General features: G+C 44.6%; 1 protein-coding gene across 3 annotated transcripts in view; it reads left to right on the forward strand.

Moving 5' to 3' along the window:
- Positions 1-5,304: 5,304 nt before the first annotated feature.
- The window catches only part of KCTD3 (potassium channel tetramerization domain containing 3), a 34,783-nt gene continuing 25,112 nt past the window's right edge, over positions 5,305-14,975 (forward strand). For all 3 annotated transcript variants that reach the window (XM_080918881.1, XM_080918882.1, XM_080918883.1), the window contains exons 1-5: positions 5,305-5,579; positions 10,625-10,678; positions 11,048-11,093; positions 12,130-12,203; positions 14,762-14,820. In XM_080918881.1, coding sequence (XP_080775007.1) covers positions 5,497-5,579; positions 10,625-10,678; positions 11,048-11,093; positions 12,130-12,203; positions 14,762-14,820 — 316 coding nt within the window. In that variant the 5' untranslated portion in view covers positions 5,305-5,496. The remainder of the gene's footprint in view (positions 5,580-10,624; positions 10,679-11,047; positions 11,094-12,129; positions 12,204-14,761; positions 14,821-14,975) is intronic.

Here is a 14,975-nt window from a genome sequence, read left to right on the forward strand (position 1 = left end):
TGGGTATAATGTGCTCATGGAAACCAGAAAAGAGCCTTGGGTCCCCAGGCACTGGAGTTACAGGTGACAGTGAGCTGCCTGATGTGGGTGTTGGTCACTTGGTCATTTGACCAGGGTCCTCTGTAAGAACGGTGAGCAGTGAGCCATGTCTCTGGCCCCTAACACTTTCATTCCCAAGTCCACAAGATCCAAGGCTACCGAGGAACCAGCAAAGCTGACTAAAGGGCATGGCTGCTCCTCCGCAGGAAGATTGACCACCCACCCACGCGTGGTTTCTCCTTTGGTAGCACAAAGGGCGGACCCTCAAAAAGCAGCCATGGAGAAAGCAGTTGAGGTGCAAACCAAGGCTGCGCATGGGCAAAGAGCTCACAGTTACTAGGAACTCAAGAGGTGGGAGTTCTCACCTGCCACAAGTCCTTTCCCATGAGCTTCTAATGGGAGTGTGTGAGAGTTCATCGTGGCTGTCAGCTAGACCTGGAATCAACTAAAATGCAAGGCACCGCAAGTGGATTTTTAAAAACTCTATTAGTTATGAACCCGACCGGCCAGCTCCCTAAAAATCGAGGCAGAATCCTACATATTTTTAAAATCAGCCTTCGCACAATGGCTGGGTGAAATGCCCTTATCTATTTTTCTATAGACTACACTATTATTTCCCCAGTTGCTTTTCTCCGGGTTGTTTGTGGTGCATCATCCGGATGCAAGGTTTATACAACAAAGACTGGTGTATGTGGAAATTTGCTCCTCTGGGGGGAGGGGAAGTAACCAGACCTGGGGGGGCAGTATTTAGCATATGAATACACAGTAGCCCCAGACCAACCCCCAACGAGGCACTGGACACCCCTGTAAAGCACTTTCTAGATCAAATCATTCAAAGTAGGAAGGCCCATCTTGTTTGTGAACAGTACCATCTGGTGACAGGCCAGGTAAAAAGATGTGGAAGGAAGAGAGTTTGTTCTTCTTCTGTTCCTTTACACTCTGGTGAGCTCAGAGATCTTGCTGCTGTTGCTAATTCCTTCACTAGTGTGTTTGGGTTTCCAACACAGACTGGAACTCTGGAAATCCTCTCGGTCTCCAAGTCAAGGGTCTGATGAGACATCCAGCCTTGTAAGCTAAGCAACTACTGGATGCTGGACCTTGACGGTATCAGCCAGCGATTGTTGGACTATGTAGATCATATTGTGTAAGCCAAAATCAATGTTTTGCTGGTCTAAGCTGCTTTTGCTCGTGGTATTTTATCTCAGCACCAGAAAACAAAACAAAACAAACAAACAAAACTAATGCATGGGGCAAAGTAGAACACAGAGCATCCTCTTGGCTAGTGTTCTCTGGAAAGGAACCAGAACCCGCCCCCTTGCTTCCAGCCCCGCCCCCTGGGTCGTGTGACAAAAAAAAAAAAAAAAAAAAAAAAAAAAAAAAAAAAACCTGGAGATTCCAGGGGATACAAATTACCTTTGCCCTTTAAAGGGCAGAGAGAGCACCAGAGGAGAGTGCTCAGGAGACTAGCCTGCCTGAAGGTTTTCACTATGTGTTTGTTTTTATCTACACATTCCGTTTTCCCTCTGCAATTCCTGGCTCATAACTTGCTCCTGAAGGCAAGCCGGAGGAGCAGCAGTTCTCTTCCCCAAAGCAGATCCACAGAATCCTCCCCGCCGCCTTTCCTTCTGCAAGCTTTCAGTCAGGAGCTTCCTAACCTGCTTATCTAAGTAAGACTCTCCCTATTCTAGAAAGGTTTTGCTCCACACCCTGGAGGGAAGAATGTTCTATGTAGAGACTAAGGGGAAACTGAAACTCCCACTCCTCCTCCACCCACCTATAAACCTCGAATGACATCTTTTAATCCAATCTCACTCAAACATTGTTGCCAATGATTGAGTAGTGTGTATGCAATAAAATCCTCATACAACCCCATGGAACGTGTTCAGAGAGCTTCCCTATAGTTGAGCACATAGAAACTGTTGGGAGCCTTAGAAACCCTCTTGGAGGGCATGGAAGTGCCCCATTTCTTCCAGTGCCTGATGTACCATTTCCTTGGCATCCTTGGCAACCAGTGAGCATATTCCCACTTGTGTCAATCAGCTTTCTGTTGCTATGGCAAAGACATGTGATGGTTGACTTGTAAAGAGAAAGGTCTCATTTCCTCCTGTCCAAAACTACTCATCTCTTAGCCAGGAATGGAAGAAAAGGAGAGGGCTTAGGGGTCCACCAGTCCTCCTCAAGGGTATTCGGCCGGTGATTTTAAATATCTACCATTGAGTTCCACCTTTTAAAATTTACACCACTACCCATATTGCAAAGCTTGAAACCAAGCCTTTAATTTATGGAGCCAAGGGAGACATTCAAGAGCAAACCTATACCACCATGGTCAAGACAATCAAATCCAAGAAAGCAGCATTTGTGGGAACCCCATTCTTAGCTCATCAGTCAGTATGTTAAGTAGCTTTTGCATCATTATAACCTAGATAATTGATGGAAAAAAACTGAAGGGAGACAGGCTTGTTTGGGCTCATACTTTAAGGGGGTTTTGGTCCATCATGGTGGAGAAAGCATGTTGAAACATTTCCATCCATAATGACAGGAGTATAGAGTGGAGGCTTTTCACATTATGGCCAACCAAGAGGCAGAGAACAAGAGCCAAGGACCAGCAAACATTTAAAAGCCCTACACCTAGTGACCTACTTTTTGCTATTAAGGCCAGAACTTCCCAGACAGCACCATCAGCCGGGAACTGACATCAGAAAAAGAGCTTGTGAGAAACATGTCCCATTCATGCATAGTGACATCTGTGAGTTGATGTTTATCCAACCTTTATCCCTGAATGTGGAATGTGGCTCTGTCTGCAAGCTAGGCGTATTTCGTAAGGACTGAACCATGATAACTTTCAGTTATCACTTGAATGACTAAGATACTTTGTTTCCGTAAAAATAAAAAAAAAATCTGTTGCTTCTGGTTCTGCAGTATCACTCTGCCTGAGCTGCCAGGCACCGGGTGCCACACCGGGTGCCACACAGTCCTATACAGCTCGGTAAAAACATGACTCAAGAATCAGTAACATATCAAACAGATTTATATGTTAAATTCTCGATCCACAATACATCCAAACAATAAATTCACTGCCAATTTATAAAGATATAAACTGCCCACCTAGACAAGATAAAACTGATCTAGTTCACCTTGTTCTGAACCATCCTCCTCTGTTGTCTCCATCTTGAATCTCCCCTTTCTCCTTCTCTTCCGCCTTACCAACTTTGTCCCCACCCCACTCTACTGCCCAATCATGTATCTCCTTGACATCAACCTATAATACTTGATAGAAATTTATCTTTATTGAGAAAGGATAGAGTGTATGTAATTTAAACTGTTTGGTGCACCAATTACTGCCATATGTCTGTCACAACCAAGCTAAATGATGGGTTCTTATTGCACCAGGAATTAAATATCATGAAGATTAAAACCACTACTACCCCTGCTCATAATATGTTTGGGGGGGGATTTTTATTCTAAGTTATCTGCTAAGTGAATCTTCACTTTTAGAAATGTCAGAAGAAAAAAAAAGGGTGGGGGGGGGTAAGCTGGAGAGAAGACTTAGCATTCAAGAGTGCTCATTGTTCTTGCAGAGAGCCCAGATTCAATTCCAGGGTCCACATGATAGATAACTCACAACCATAACTCTAGTTCCAGTGAGTATGGCGCCCTCTGGTGGCCTCTGCAGGCACTAGCACTGCACACATGGTGCACACATATAGGCAATAAACTTATACCTATACACATCATAAGATAATGCATGCATATGTGGACATACACACATTTAGGCAATGTGTATATGTATAGGCACACACACACACACACACACACACACACATGCCTAGTAGCTTACCCTGCCCTTCCACATCCACTCTAGAGCACTGTCCCTCTTCAGTATCACAGCATTTATTTGGCTCTTTGTGAAGTTCATACATGGACACGGTGAAATAGGATCAGGACCATTCTCCCTTTTCCCTAACCTGCTGTGTAATTTTGAATGAGTTTTAGGTGATTATAAACCTCAATCTTTTATTTATTTATTTATTTATTTATTTATTTATTGTAGTAGAGTGTTCTGCATCGGTGAAGTTCTGGTTTCAATCACCAGTACCTCTAGTAAAACAGTAATAAATAAATAAATAAATAAATAAATAAATAAATAAAAAAATACATGCCACTCATATGGTAAGCTCACAATGAACCAGAGTTTAGCTGGGTTTGAATCTTATCACCATTAGCTAGGGTAAATAATCTCTGTTTCTCTGTTTGTCTCTGTCTGTCTTCCCCCCTCCTTCCCTCTCTCCCTCTCCTTTCCACCCCCCTCCTTCTCACCCTCTTCCTCTCCTTCTCTTTTTGAGACAGGGTCTCTGTATCTCAGGCTGACCTCAAATTCTATGTAGTTGAGGAGGCCTCTAGGCCCTTCCCGAGTCTCTTTCCTTGGTTCCCCACTCCCTGAAATGCAGGGTTACAGGATAACCACATCTGGTGCATCATTTTAGCAGCATATTTGTCAGAAAAATTAAGCAATGTTTAATGAGAGTAACATTTTTTAATCCTCTTAGAGCCCATCAGTTTTAAATTTTATGAGAAAACTATTAGACATTTAATGCTTACAGTTTAGCTTGCTGAATTAAATATCTTTGAAATATAGTGCACTGTCTCTGTTAGCTGACCTACGTCACATTGCCATAGTACTTTTTAAAAGTATGGTTTAGAAGTTGGACATTTAGGTGATGCCTAACAAGTACAAGGCCTCATATTCCATCCCCAGGATACACACACACACACACACACACACACACACACAAATGAAATCGCTAAGGTTTGATTCTCCACTGCATAATGCTGAGAAGAAAAAGAAATCAATCAGTGAACAAAATAAAAGTGCTTGCATGTACATTCTAGATACTCGTTGCCGGACATTGCACAGCCCAGCATTGCCTTTGCTTTCTCCTGCCCTGAACAGTGGTGGCATTGAAGTTATGCAGTTTGCAGGTAATGCGGGGTAAGGTGTATAGTTTCTTTTCATTGAGTGTAAACACGTGCATTTAGAAATCAGTCTGAACAACTGCCACGGAATCTGTGTGCTGGTGAACAGGTAAGAGGCAAATCTTCCCTAGGGCATCAGTGGTGGAAGACCCTCTATCCAGCCCCGCCCATCACCAGGAGCTCCTCCCTCTCACTAGCCCCCGCCTACTCCTACTCCGCAAGCGTGAGGCGCCAGCGCTGCGGCTTTTTGTCCCTCGCCGCGACCCGTCCTCCAGACGGTTGTGGCGGCCGCCATGGAGGCTAGTGGGCCCTGAGGAGAGGCCGGGCTGGGCCGGTGGCCTGCAGCCTCGTGGCGGAGGCCGGGACCTCGCAGCGGGGGAGGCAGGCGCAATCCGGGACGCTGTGCGGGAGGCTCGGTGCTCCGTGTGTGCTCCGGCCGTCGAGCCGCAGCTCCTGGCTCTGTCCCCGGCCCGGGCCGCAGACATGGCGGGCGGGCACTGCGGCAGCTTCGCCGCGGCGGCGGCCAGCAGCGGGGAGATCGTGCAGTTGAATGTGGGGGGGACCAGGTGAGCCCGCGGCCGCGTAGGGACAGTGGGTGGGACACCCGCTGCTGAAGGAGTGGCATGTGCAAGCCCAGGTGGGAAAGGTGCTGCAGCCGGGACGGCGTCTGCACGGCCAGGTGGGGTACCCACGACAGGCAGGGACAGTTTTGCAGGATCCAAGCAGCCCTGAGCATTCTTCAGAGCCTGGCCCCAGGTCGAGGTCATGGACTGTTAAAACTCAGTCTTTATTCCTCCGGGTTCCTATAGTGTCAGGCCACGGGAGCACAGTTGGCATGGTGGGCCTGCCTGACCAAGTGACTGGGGCCTCCCGAGGCACGCCAACCCGAGCTGTCAGCGTTCCAGCTGGTTGTAGTCTCCGATGCTAAGGCTTGGGCTGCTGCATGGGAGCGGACCTCCCTTTCTGCAGGTTTACCTAGCTGTGGGCTTAGCTTCTGCAAGGTACCTAGTGCATCTTTGAAAGCCTGCTTCGGTAGGGACTGTGATACAAATGTCAGCGCAGGGGACTGGGTAAGTCAACATCGTTGTTCATTTCCAGAGTTTCTCTTGGTGCACGGACAGGAAGGATCTGTGAGCTCCTTAGGTATGGGCAAGGAGAAAAGCGGATGAAATGTCGTCCTTAGACTCTCTTAGGCCTTCCACTCCCATTCTGTGCCTTACAAGCAAAGAACTGAAAACCCTTTTGTAGATTGCCATGACTTACCCATTACGCTTAGAAAAGGGGATTGCCGGTACTAGTTGAGGGAAACTTGGGTTTAAGGCACAGGAAGAATATAGGGAGGGGGATGCTCCGGGGCACACAGCTATGTTGTTGTCCTGGGAAGACTAGTTTTCAATGCGGAAGACTTTTAAGCTTGTAACACTTGTGTTATTTAAAAATTACAGTTAACGGCATGTAAATAGTGTTTTCCCTGACCACCTACACTTACATGAAACTGTTGCAAGTAACTTGGTACTGAGACAGTCCACAAAAGGAGTGTGTGGTGTGTGTTACTTCAGAGAAGCAGGACTGTGATCATGTCAGTCCTTCACACTGGTTTCTAGCTCTGTGGACGGCTCACGTATTTCCTTCCAGGCATTCAAAAGAATATAGCTTTATGACCAAAAAAAAAAAAAAAAAACAAAAACAAAAACTAAGTTTTATTGTCACTTTAAAAAAGATTGTTTTGTAAATACAGAGAGTATCTAATAATAAAAAAAAGATTGTTCTGACTTAATTGTGTTGTGAATGCAGGTGCTAAAGGATCCCTTAGAGCTGGGGTTACAGGTGTGGGGAGTCTTGTTGAGAGCAACCTGACACAGGCTCTGGGTCCTGAACTCTGGTCCTCAGCAAGATTGGCAAGTGCTCTTAATCACAGAGACATTCCTTCAGCCCTTACATTGTTGTTTGTTGTGTATTGGAGATGGATGTGGTCAGCTGGACCACTAGGCTGCCAAAGGCACTTAACAGCAAGGCTGGCCACCTGAGCGTCCTCCCTGGAACGTTTGTGAGGATGAAAGGAGTATACTGACTCCATGAGCGAACTGCGGTGTGCATTCCACCCAGTGCATCAAGAATAAAAACTAGTGGATGTCTTAAAGACCGAGCTGTCAGGGATTTTACTTTACCTATGGAACTTGGTTCTTACTAGGTTCTGAATTTTTTTAAAGTGCTAGTTAGCAGTTAATACAAAAAAAGACAAATTTATTCGTGGTTTGGATGCTTTAGAAGACAACCTTCGGCGCAGCTTGGATCTCTGGAGTCACCATCTAAGGTGCAGAAAGTGCTTGTTCAGAACTGGAAGAAAGACACACAACATGCCGCTTCAGGAGGACAGTGCAGCATGTGGCTATCTCGGGTTGTCTGGCTTGTAGCTCTGTGGGGAGCTCTTTAAAAACTGGTTGTGAATATTATTGATAGCATCAGTGAAGAGCCTGTTCACTCAGGTATCAGTGTAGGAGGACGAGGGACTGGTTGATGAAAAGTTTTGGAAACTTTTCTTGTGCACATAGCAGGCCTTCTCTCTCTTGCCCAAGTTAGCAACCTTGGGCAACTTACTTTGTATTGGTCAGTTTCCTGAACCAAAAAGTTACTATAGTACCAGTTTCATGCATTGATGGAAGACCTGAAGGAAATGATCATGGGTGCCAGGAGGCTTAGAGGCATTGTCATAGCGGTATTTCATAACAAACCACTTTACTTCATATTTTCATATTTAGTTTCAGATTTGCAGATTAATTTTGTAGCAAGCCACTAGAGTGGGTATGCTACATAACCAGATATGCTAGTTTCTTTAGTCTTTTTGATGTGTTTAATCGTATGTGTCTTTTCCAATCTCTTTGCCTAGAAGTTGCAGATTGCTTTACAGGTGGGCTTCATACTGATTGGCTGTATAGTGAGGGTTTCCCTCCTACTGTCTGTGACCGCCTGAATGCTGTGACTACAGCTGTGTCCCCCAGGCTAGTGTGACGTTATCATTGTAAGCAGGCCTGTGTACTTTAATATGGTCTCCTGAAAGTGATAAACATGCATCAGAAGTTACTGTCTGAGTTTGCTTGGGGGGTGACAAAGTGCTCTAGAAAACCACTGAAAGTTGAGGTACAGAGTTCTTTGGGCCCGTGATTAGAGGGTGCAGTCTACCCTGTGCAGAGGGCTGGTTGCTGGCCCCTCTGCCACTGCATTCAAGCAGAGACATGGGTGGTACTGTCCAGCTCCTTTTCTTTTCATTCAGTCCTTTAGTGCAGAACAGTATGCAGCATTACTCCATGGTTCTGCCTCAGTTCCCATCTCCAGGTTTCTGTCTCTGCCTTGGCTTCCTTCAGTGATGAACTGAGCCTGTAAGCTAACAAACTGTTCTCCCCAGGTTGAGTTTGTCAGTGTTCATCATAGCAACAGAGAACAAGCTAGGGCAAAGGAAGATCTTCCCTCTTCATTTAATTGAAGGGACTCCTTCATACACACTCCAAAGGTTTGTTTCCATTGTGATACTAGAGAATCAAAATGAACTATTCCACCATTATTACTTGATGTTATCTAATACCTTCTGCAAATGAGCCTTTCGCTGGGTGCTTTCATTTCTTATTGACTGATTTTCTTTTAATTGACTTAAGTTTGCTGTAACCAGTAGTAACCTATGAACTTTGAGCCTATAGAACTGTATAAGAGTTTGGTAAGAAATGCCTTTAGGAAAAATTGCCATGTTTTCTTGAGTACACTTTGTTGAATTCCTTCCTATTTATTTATGTCTTCATATATGTCTGTATATATGTATGTTCTTGAGACAGAATCCACTGGCCTCTATTTGCTGTGTATCCCAGGCTAGCATGGAGCTCAGTCTCCTGCTTCAGCTTCTGGAGTAGTGGAATTACAGAATATACTGCCTAATTTGGTTTTAGCTCCTTTCTTAGATTAATGATCATAGGAATGCTTGAAAACAAACACTTAGATTACTTATAAACTGTGAAATTAGTTATGAGTTAGCATCCTTGTATCTCTTTAAGATCTCTTAATGGAAAATATCTTTATCTCTCTATACAGATATAATCTATAAGAATTAAATTATTTGGGGCTGGAGAGTTGGTTTCCATGGTTAAGAGCACTTGTACTCTGGCAAAAGACCCGATTTTAAATCGCAGCACTTACATGGTAGTTCACAATTCTAACTCCAATCCCAGGGGAAGCTGATGACCTCTATTAACATCTGTGGGCACCAGGTACACACATGGTGCACATACATACATACAGGCAAAACATTCATATACATAAGACAATAAAATAAATAAATCTTCAAAAAAAAAAAAAAAAAAAAAAAACCAACTATTTTCCTCTTTCCCTCTGTAGGTCAGTTTTCCTTACAGATTAGAATATAGAGTTGTAGATGGGGAGACAGTTAATGTTTTCCCTCTGATTAACCAGCATACTTTGGTAACTACAGAGGGTATGTGTGAGATAATCAGGCTGTAGCAGACATTATATAGAAGGGAGCTTGTACTTTTTCTACTGTTACTGATATTGGGTGACAAGGCCTATCATGCCAATGGCCAGGTGGACAGCCTGGAGACTGTCCTTTACTTCCAGTACTTCATTTAATTGAAGGGACTCCTTCATACACCTTACCAATACTTACTTTATATGGAAGTGTTTTGTTGTAACTATATAATTCCACATGATTGTGCAAAGCAACCAGTGTCTCAGTTTGTACAGAACACTGAACTGGCTAGAGTGCACACTAGAACTACCACACTCTGTTTCAAAGTAGCTGTTGGGTGTGTGCTAGTGCTGGGCTATGGGATTACAGGCCATTCTCCAAACACTGCGACTCACCTTTAAAAAACATAGTTGTGTGTGTGTGTGTGTGTGTGTGTCTGTGTGTGTGTGTGTGTGTAAAACACTCCTGAAAAGTAAGTTTGAAAGATGTTCAGTCTTAAAGAGGTAGCATTTATCAAGAGATGAAATGTCTTAAGCCCTGGCTGTCTTAGTGCTTGGGTGTGGATTTGGCTTCTGCAGCTCCCGGCTTGGTCTGCCATCCGCTGACATTTGCTATGTCACTTGGCAGGTGTGAGGAGATGAAGGAAAGTTTGGGATGGACTGGGATGGACAGGGAGCAAACAGTACCAATTTCTCATACATTGGAAATAGCCCAGGTCTAAAGGACAGAGAGTGTCTGAGTTTCTCGCTGCTCAGAAGGAGGTCATGCAGGGCAGAATGTCTGGAATGCCATTGTGGATTGGGAACCTAGTGTGTCAGAAGAGACCAAGAGACCAGTGCGACTTAGAATATTGGACCCAAAAAAGTTGTTGAGCTGGGTCAGAGACACAGGCAGAACATGAAGATGAGAGAGGGCAGCGACTGGCCGCTCTTTGTGAAGCTGAAGTGAGATTTGCTGTGATGGACTGTAGGGTTGGATTTTGCTGGGCACAGTATGAAAATCTTCACTCTGACTGTAGACTGTAAAGTTTACCAGCAGTCAGCATGGCAAACAGAATGGATTTGCTAGAGTCACCCTCAGCCTGTGATCATTGCGGCCTCACAGTGCCATCTCATTTATAATGCAAGATGATTCTAATTGCAGATTCAGTACCTCAAGACAGACGCTCATGTGGATTCCAGATTCTTTTTTTTCCAGGTAATGTATATAATTCTTTGTGTTATCACGAATGTGATTACTTGCCAAAATCGGAAGCTTCCTTATTAGTTAAATTAAGGTTTTTTTAAAAAAACTGAATTTAAAATGTTAACTTTTAGTTAGAACTGTTTCTATTTTTGTACCATTGAGAAGGGTTTTGCTGTAAGGCCCCGTCTGGCCTTGAACTCTTCTTTCACCTGCCTCGGCCTTCTAAGGGGTTATAGGCAAACACTCCACACCTGATTAAAACTGAGATCTTTTTAAAAGTTGGAGACAGAAATTTGCTTGTATTGGCTTTGACATCTGGTAAGAAATTTGTTTATTTTCAGATTTTTATAGCTAACTTTAGCTTATTTTAATGCTTCCTAGTTTGCTGAGTGGAAGAATTTCAACACTTCGAGATGAAACTGGTGCTGTGAGTATAATGTTATGTTTCTAAATTCAGTCAACAAATGCTTATGAATTTTAGTAGGTAGTGACAGGAAAGCTCACATTTTAGTAAGCACAAATTTAGTGTGGCAGTTTTAAAAAATGTCACATGGAATGTTTCTAAAGTGGAAAGAAGTGCCCAAGGAGCAGTAACTATTGTATATAGCAATGTGGGATGTTAGTGATCAGAGAGCGTGTAGGGTGTAGCTTGTGGTGAATAGTTGAGCTGTAGCAGTCAGTAAGCATGAGTGAGAACATCCTTGGTTGTCAGTCTTGCAGGTTCTTATGAGCCTGTGAGACTACAGTGTGGAGGCAAAGGCTGTAAGGTGTGGACCAGAGGTTGTTTTCTGAACTTACAGCGTTGTCATAGATGAAATTGTGTTCTGATAACTAGTGTTCAAGGAGAGTGACAACTCACAGAAGCAGTTTGAAGTGAGTTAGTTTGATGAGATTTGTAGGTCAACTAAAGCAGCAAAACAGATGTGCCTGCATGAAATTATCTTAGTTAAAGACTAAATAAAATGCCAGTTTATTGGTTTCCCGTTGTGAGCATCTTTGTTCTGTGCATTCTGGAGTCCTGCTGTAATCCTCCCGAGTCCTTGAGGCAGAGATGGTGAGACTTGTGGATGTCCTGCCCTGCTCCTGGGCAGCTGTGTTAACACCTGTTTGTGCAGTGGAGCACACAGTGCTGCCTTCATTTTTCGAAGGAATTATGGTGGCTGCCACGGTGGGGGCTGCCACAGCAGCATCAGGGACATTTGTGTTATTTTCAGAGTGTTGGCTGAGTCTGGAATGTTTTAGAGGGAAGTGTTTGTGCAGGTGTTTTCTCCCCCTCCCCAGCACTATCTAGGGATGAGAGCACTTTCAGGACCATTGCATGAGCACAGCTGTACCACTTCAGTGTTAGAAACGGGAAAACCAAGGAGTCTAAGAAATCCAGTCGTTGTTCTTTGTTAGTGTTTCAGATATGGAAAGGGGACCTTAGCTTTTGACTTGATAATAACACAGTTCTTCACTTGCAGATATTTATTGATAGGGACCCAGCAGCATTCGCCCCCATTTTAAACTTTCTTCGGACAAAAGAACTCGACTTAAGGTAAGAGATTCATCCTTTCTGAGGCCTGGCTGGCAGCCAGTGTCTGAGCCTGCTCAGGAGGAACTGTGGTTTAGTGTGTGTGCTCACCCTGGTACAGGTCTCAACAGCAACTGACATACCAGTTTACAGGGGCCACAGTCACAGCAACAGTTACTTCTTCACCTCCTCAGGCGTGTGTGTAGCTAACTGTGGACTCAGTGCAGCTGTACTGTGTGGGAGCTGACTCCCTGCCTGGACTTTGTTGCTGGTGGTTTCTTTCTCTTTTGACCCCAGTTCATGCTCCCATGACCAACAAGCATCCTCAGCTTGGATGGGAACAGGCCACCGTGCCTTTTTCCTCCAGGAGGTTCGGGCAGATCTCTGGGCAGGTCCCTGTATTTCACTTCAGGCCCACAGCCAGCAGTCCAAGTCTGACCGGGCTGCTGCTCTGCAAGAAACAGAGGTGATGGTGGGCGGATGGCAGATAGTTGTGGGTTTGACCCTGCTTGGCTGTCTCTCACCATGCTTAATTCTCTTCTGATCCTGTCCCCTCTGCTGCTTGTTTTTGCTGTGTCTGCTAAGGCAGTGTCTGCACTCCTTGCCTGTCAGTTTGTCAGCTCTTGCTATACATACTGACATTTTAGTAAACAGTTCTCAACTCTCGAAGGGCACCCACTCTTCATCACACACCCAGCTGTGATGGCCAAGTAGTCTATGGATGACTGAGCGATCACCTGACCTGACCTTTGAAGTTCCCATCTTGAATTAGTCTGCATTCTTGTCAGAAAGCTTTAGTTAGTATTTTCTTTTAATTTTCATTATTCCTGTCAAACCTTCACTGAGGCTCTGATTTATTTTTTAAGGTCCAACTTTTAGGAACCTTGGATTACCTTTAGCTGCTTCTTGGCTTTACTTAGGGGCATAGTCCCTGAATCTGTATCCTTTGCAGATGAAGTTGTATTTTCATTCTTTTTGCTCTGTTTTGTTCCCTGTGCTTTCCCAGTGCTGAAAGGGGATACATGCAAGCAACATTCATGAAGTCAGTAGGAGGGCGGGCTGTGCTGGGTGAGAGTGGGGTGCTCGGCTTCCACAGTGCGGGGTTTTCAGGCACCTCGGTCTGTTTGCTTGTGACTGACCCGGCCCACTCTCTCCTGCCTTTGCAGCAACCAGTGTCATTTAAAGAGGTCCAGCAAATGGAAACTTTGAGTGGTTACTTTTCAAAGAAGGAATTTGTTTTTTAAACAATGTTTTAGCCTTGTTTTTACATAACATTTTGTATTGCTGGTACCACAAATTCGAATTTGTTTGCCAGTCTGTCTGCAGCTCCTAAGCTCTTCCTTGTCTTGGGCCTTTGCCACTGTACCATTAGCATTTGTTTCTGAAGTGGAGTTTGGACATCAGCATTCTTCGTTTTTTGATGTGTGTGTGTGTGTGTGTGTGTGTGTGTGTGTGTATGTGTGTGTGTGTGTACATGTGTCAAGGTTGGTATCAGCATCTTGGATCTCTGCCTTCTACATTTGAAGCAGGGTCTGTCAGTTGGACCTAGTTCTAGCCATCACTGTTTAATCTAGCTAGCCAGCTTGCTCTGGGGTCCTCTGTGTTGTCCGGCTTCTTTACAAGTGGGCTGCCACACATCTGCTTTTCTGTGATATGGATGGATCTGAACTCCTGATCCCTTGGGTCCTCATCTTTGGAGTTGTTGCTTTATTCCAACCCTTCCTAGCCTATACTTTCTTCTGTTAAACTGGTCACAAAGGAAACCGCTAACTCTCAATTATATATGCTAAAGGCCTGGACATGTTCACAAAGGAAGAGCGGTTACAGCTGAACCTCAGCTGAATCCTTAGTGCTGTGGGCTCTGGAGCCCGCTCTGTCTTCACTTGTTAATTACGTATCACTCAGCTCTCCTGCTGCGGCGGTGCCAGCTTCACCTGCACATGAACTTCTTGCTGGCCCTTTACAATCCAAGTTGCTTTTTTTTTTTTTTTTACCAACAAATACACTGCAAGTGTGTAAATGAGCAGTGTACTGGGCGCTGTAGAAATACAAACCCGTCAGAAGAAGTGAAGCTTACAGGATAATGGGGAAGGGTAACGCATTAAAAGTCCTGTAAGAGAATGGTTGTCAAAACTTTCTTGATAATGCATTGTATTATTCCTCAAATTTCTCTTACTTATACAAATTATCAAAACACATAAATGTTTTAAGTAGGTAACAATGTATTATTTTAAATTCCTGTTTACTTTTGTTCTGTGTAGAATGTCTTGTCACCATGTGTGTGTGCCATGTCTTACTTGCATGTGTCCTTGGAGGTTGGAAAAGGAGTTGGATCCCCTGGGACTGGAGTTTGAGTTCCGTATGAGCTGCCCTTTGGGTGCTGGGAACTGCGTCTGTGCCTCTGGGAGAGGGCACAAACTCTTAACCACTTCCAGGTGACTAATGGGGTTGGAAAGAGAATATGAGATAAAACAAAATTTAGGTTTGGTGGCCTCATCCCCTTGAGAGGTCTGCTGCTTTCCCCATGGTGTCTGTGGTAGCTCAGGTCACTGGACTCACAGCCTTTGTTCGTTTCTTTACAGGGGAGTGAGCATCAATGTTCTCAGACACGAGGCAGAATTCTACGGGATCACTCCGCTAGGTATGTGCTGATCTCCTGAGACTGACCCTCAGTGCCAAACTCTCAGCTCCTCTGCAGAGTGGTCCCTGCTCAGCGTCTCACAGGGAGGAAGTGTCTAGCTGGGAGCTGTCTAAACCTTCTCCTTTCTTTTCTTGCCACTCTAACTAGAGAAGTGG

The sequence above is a fragment of the Micromys minutus genome (assembly GCF_963924665.1).
Source record: "Micromys minutus genome assembly, chromosome: 1".
Taxonomy (NCBI): domain Eukaryota; kingdom Metazoa; phylum Chordata; class Mammalia; order Rodentia; family Muridae; genus Micromys; species Micromys minutus.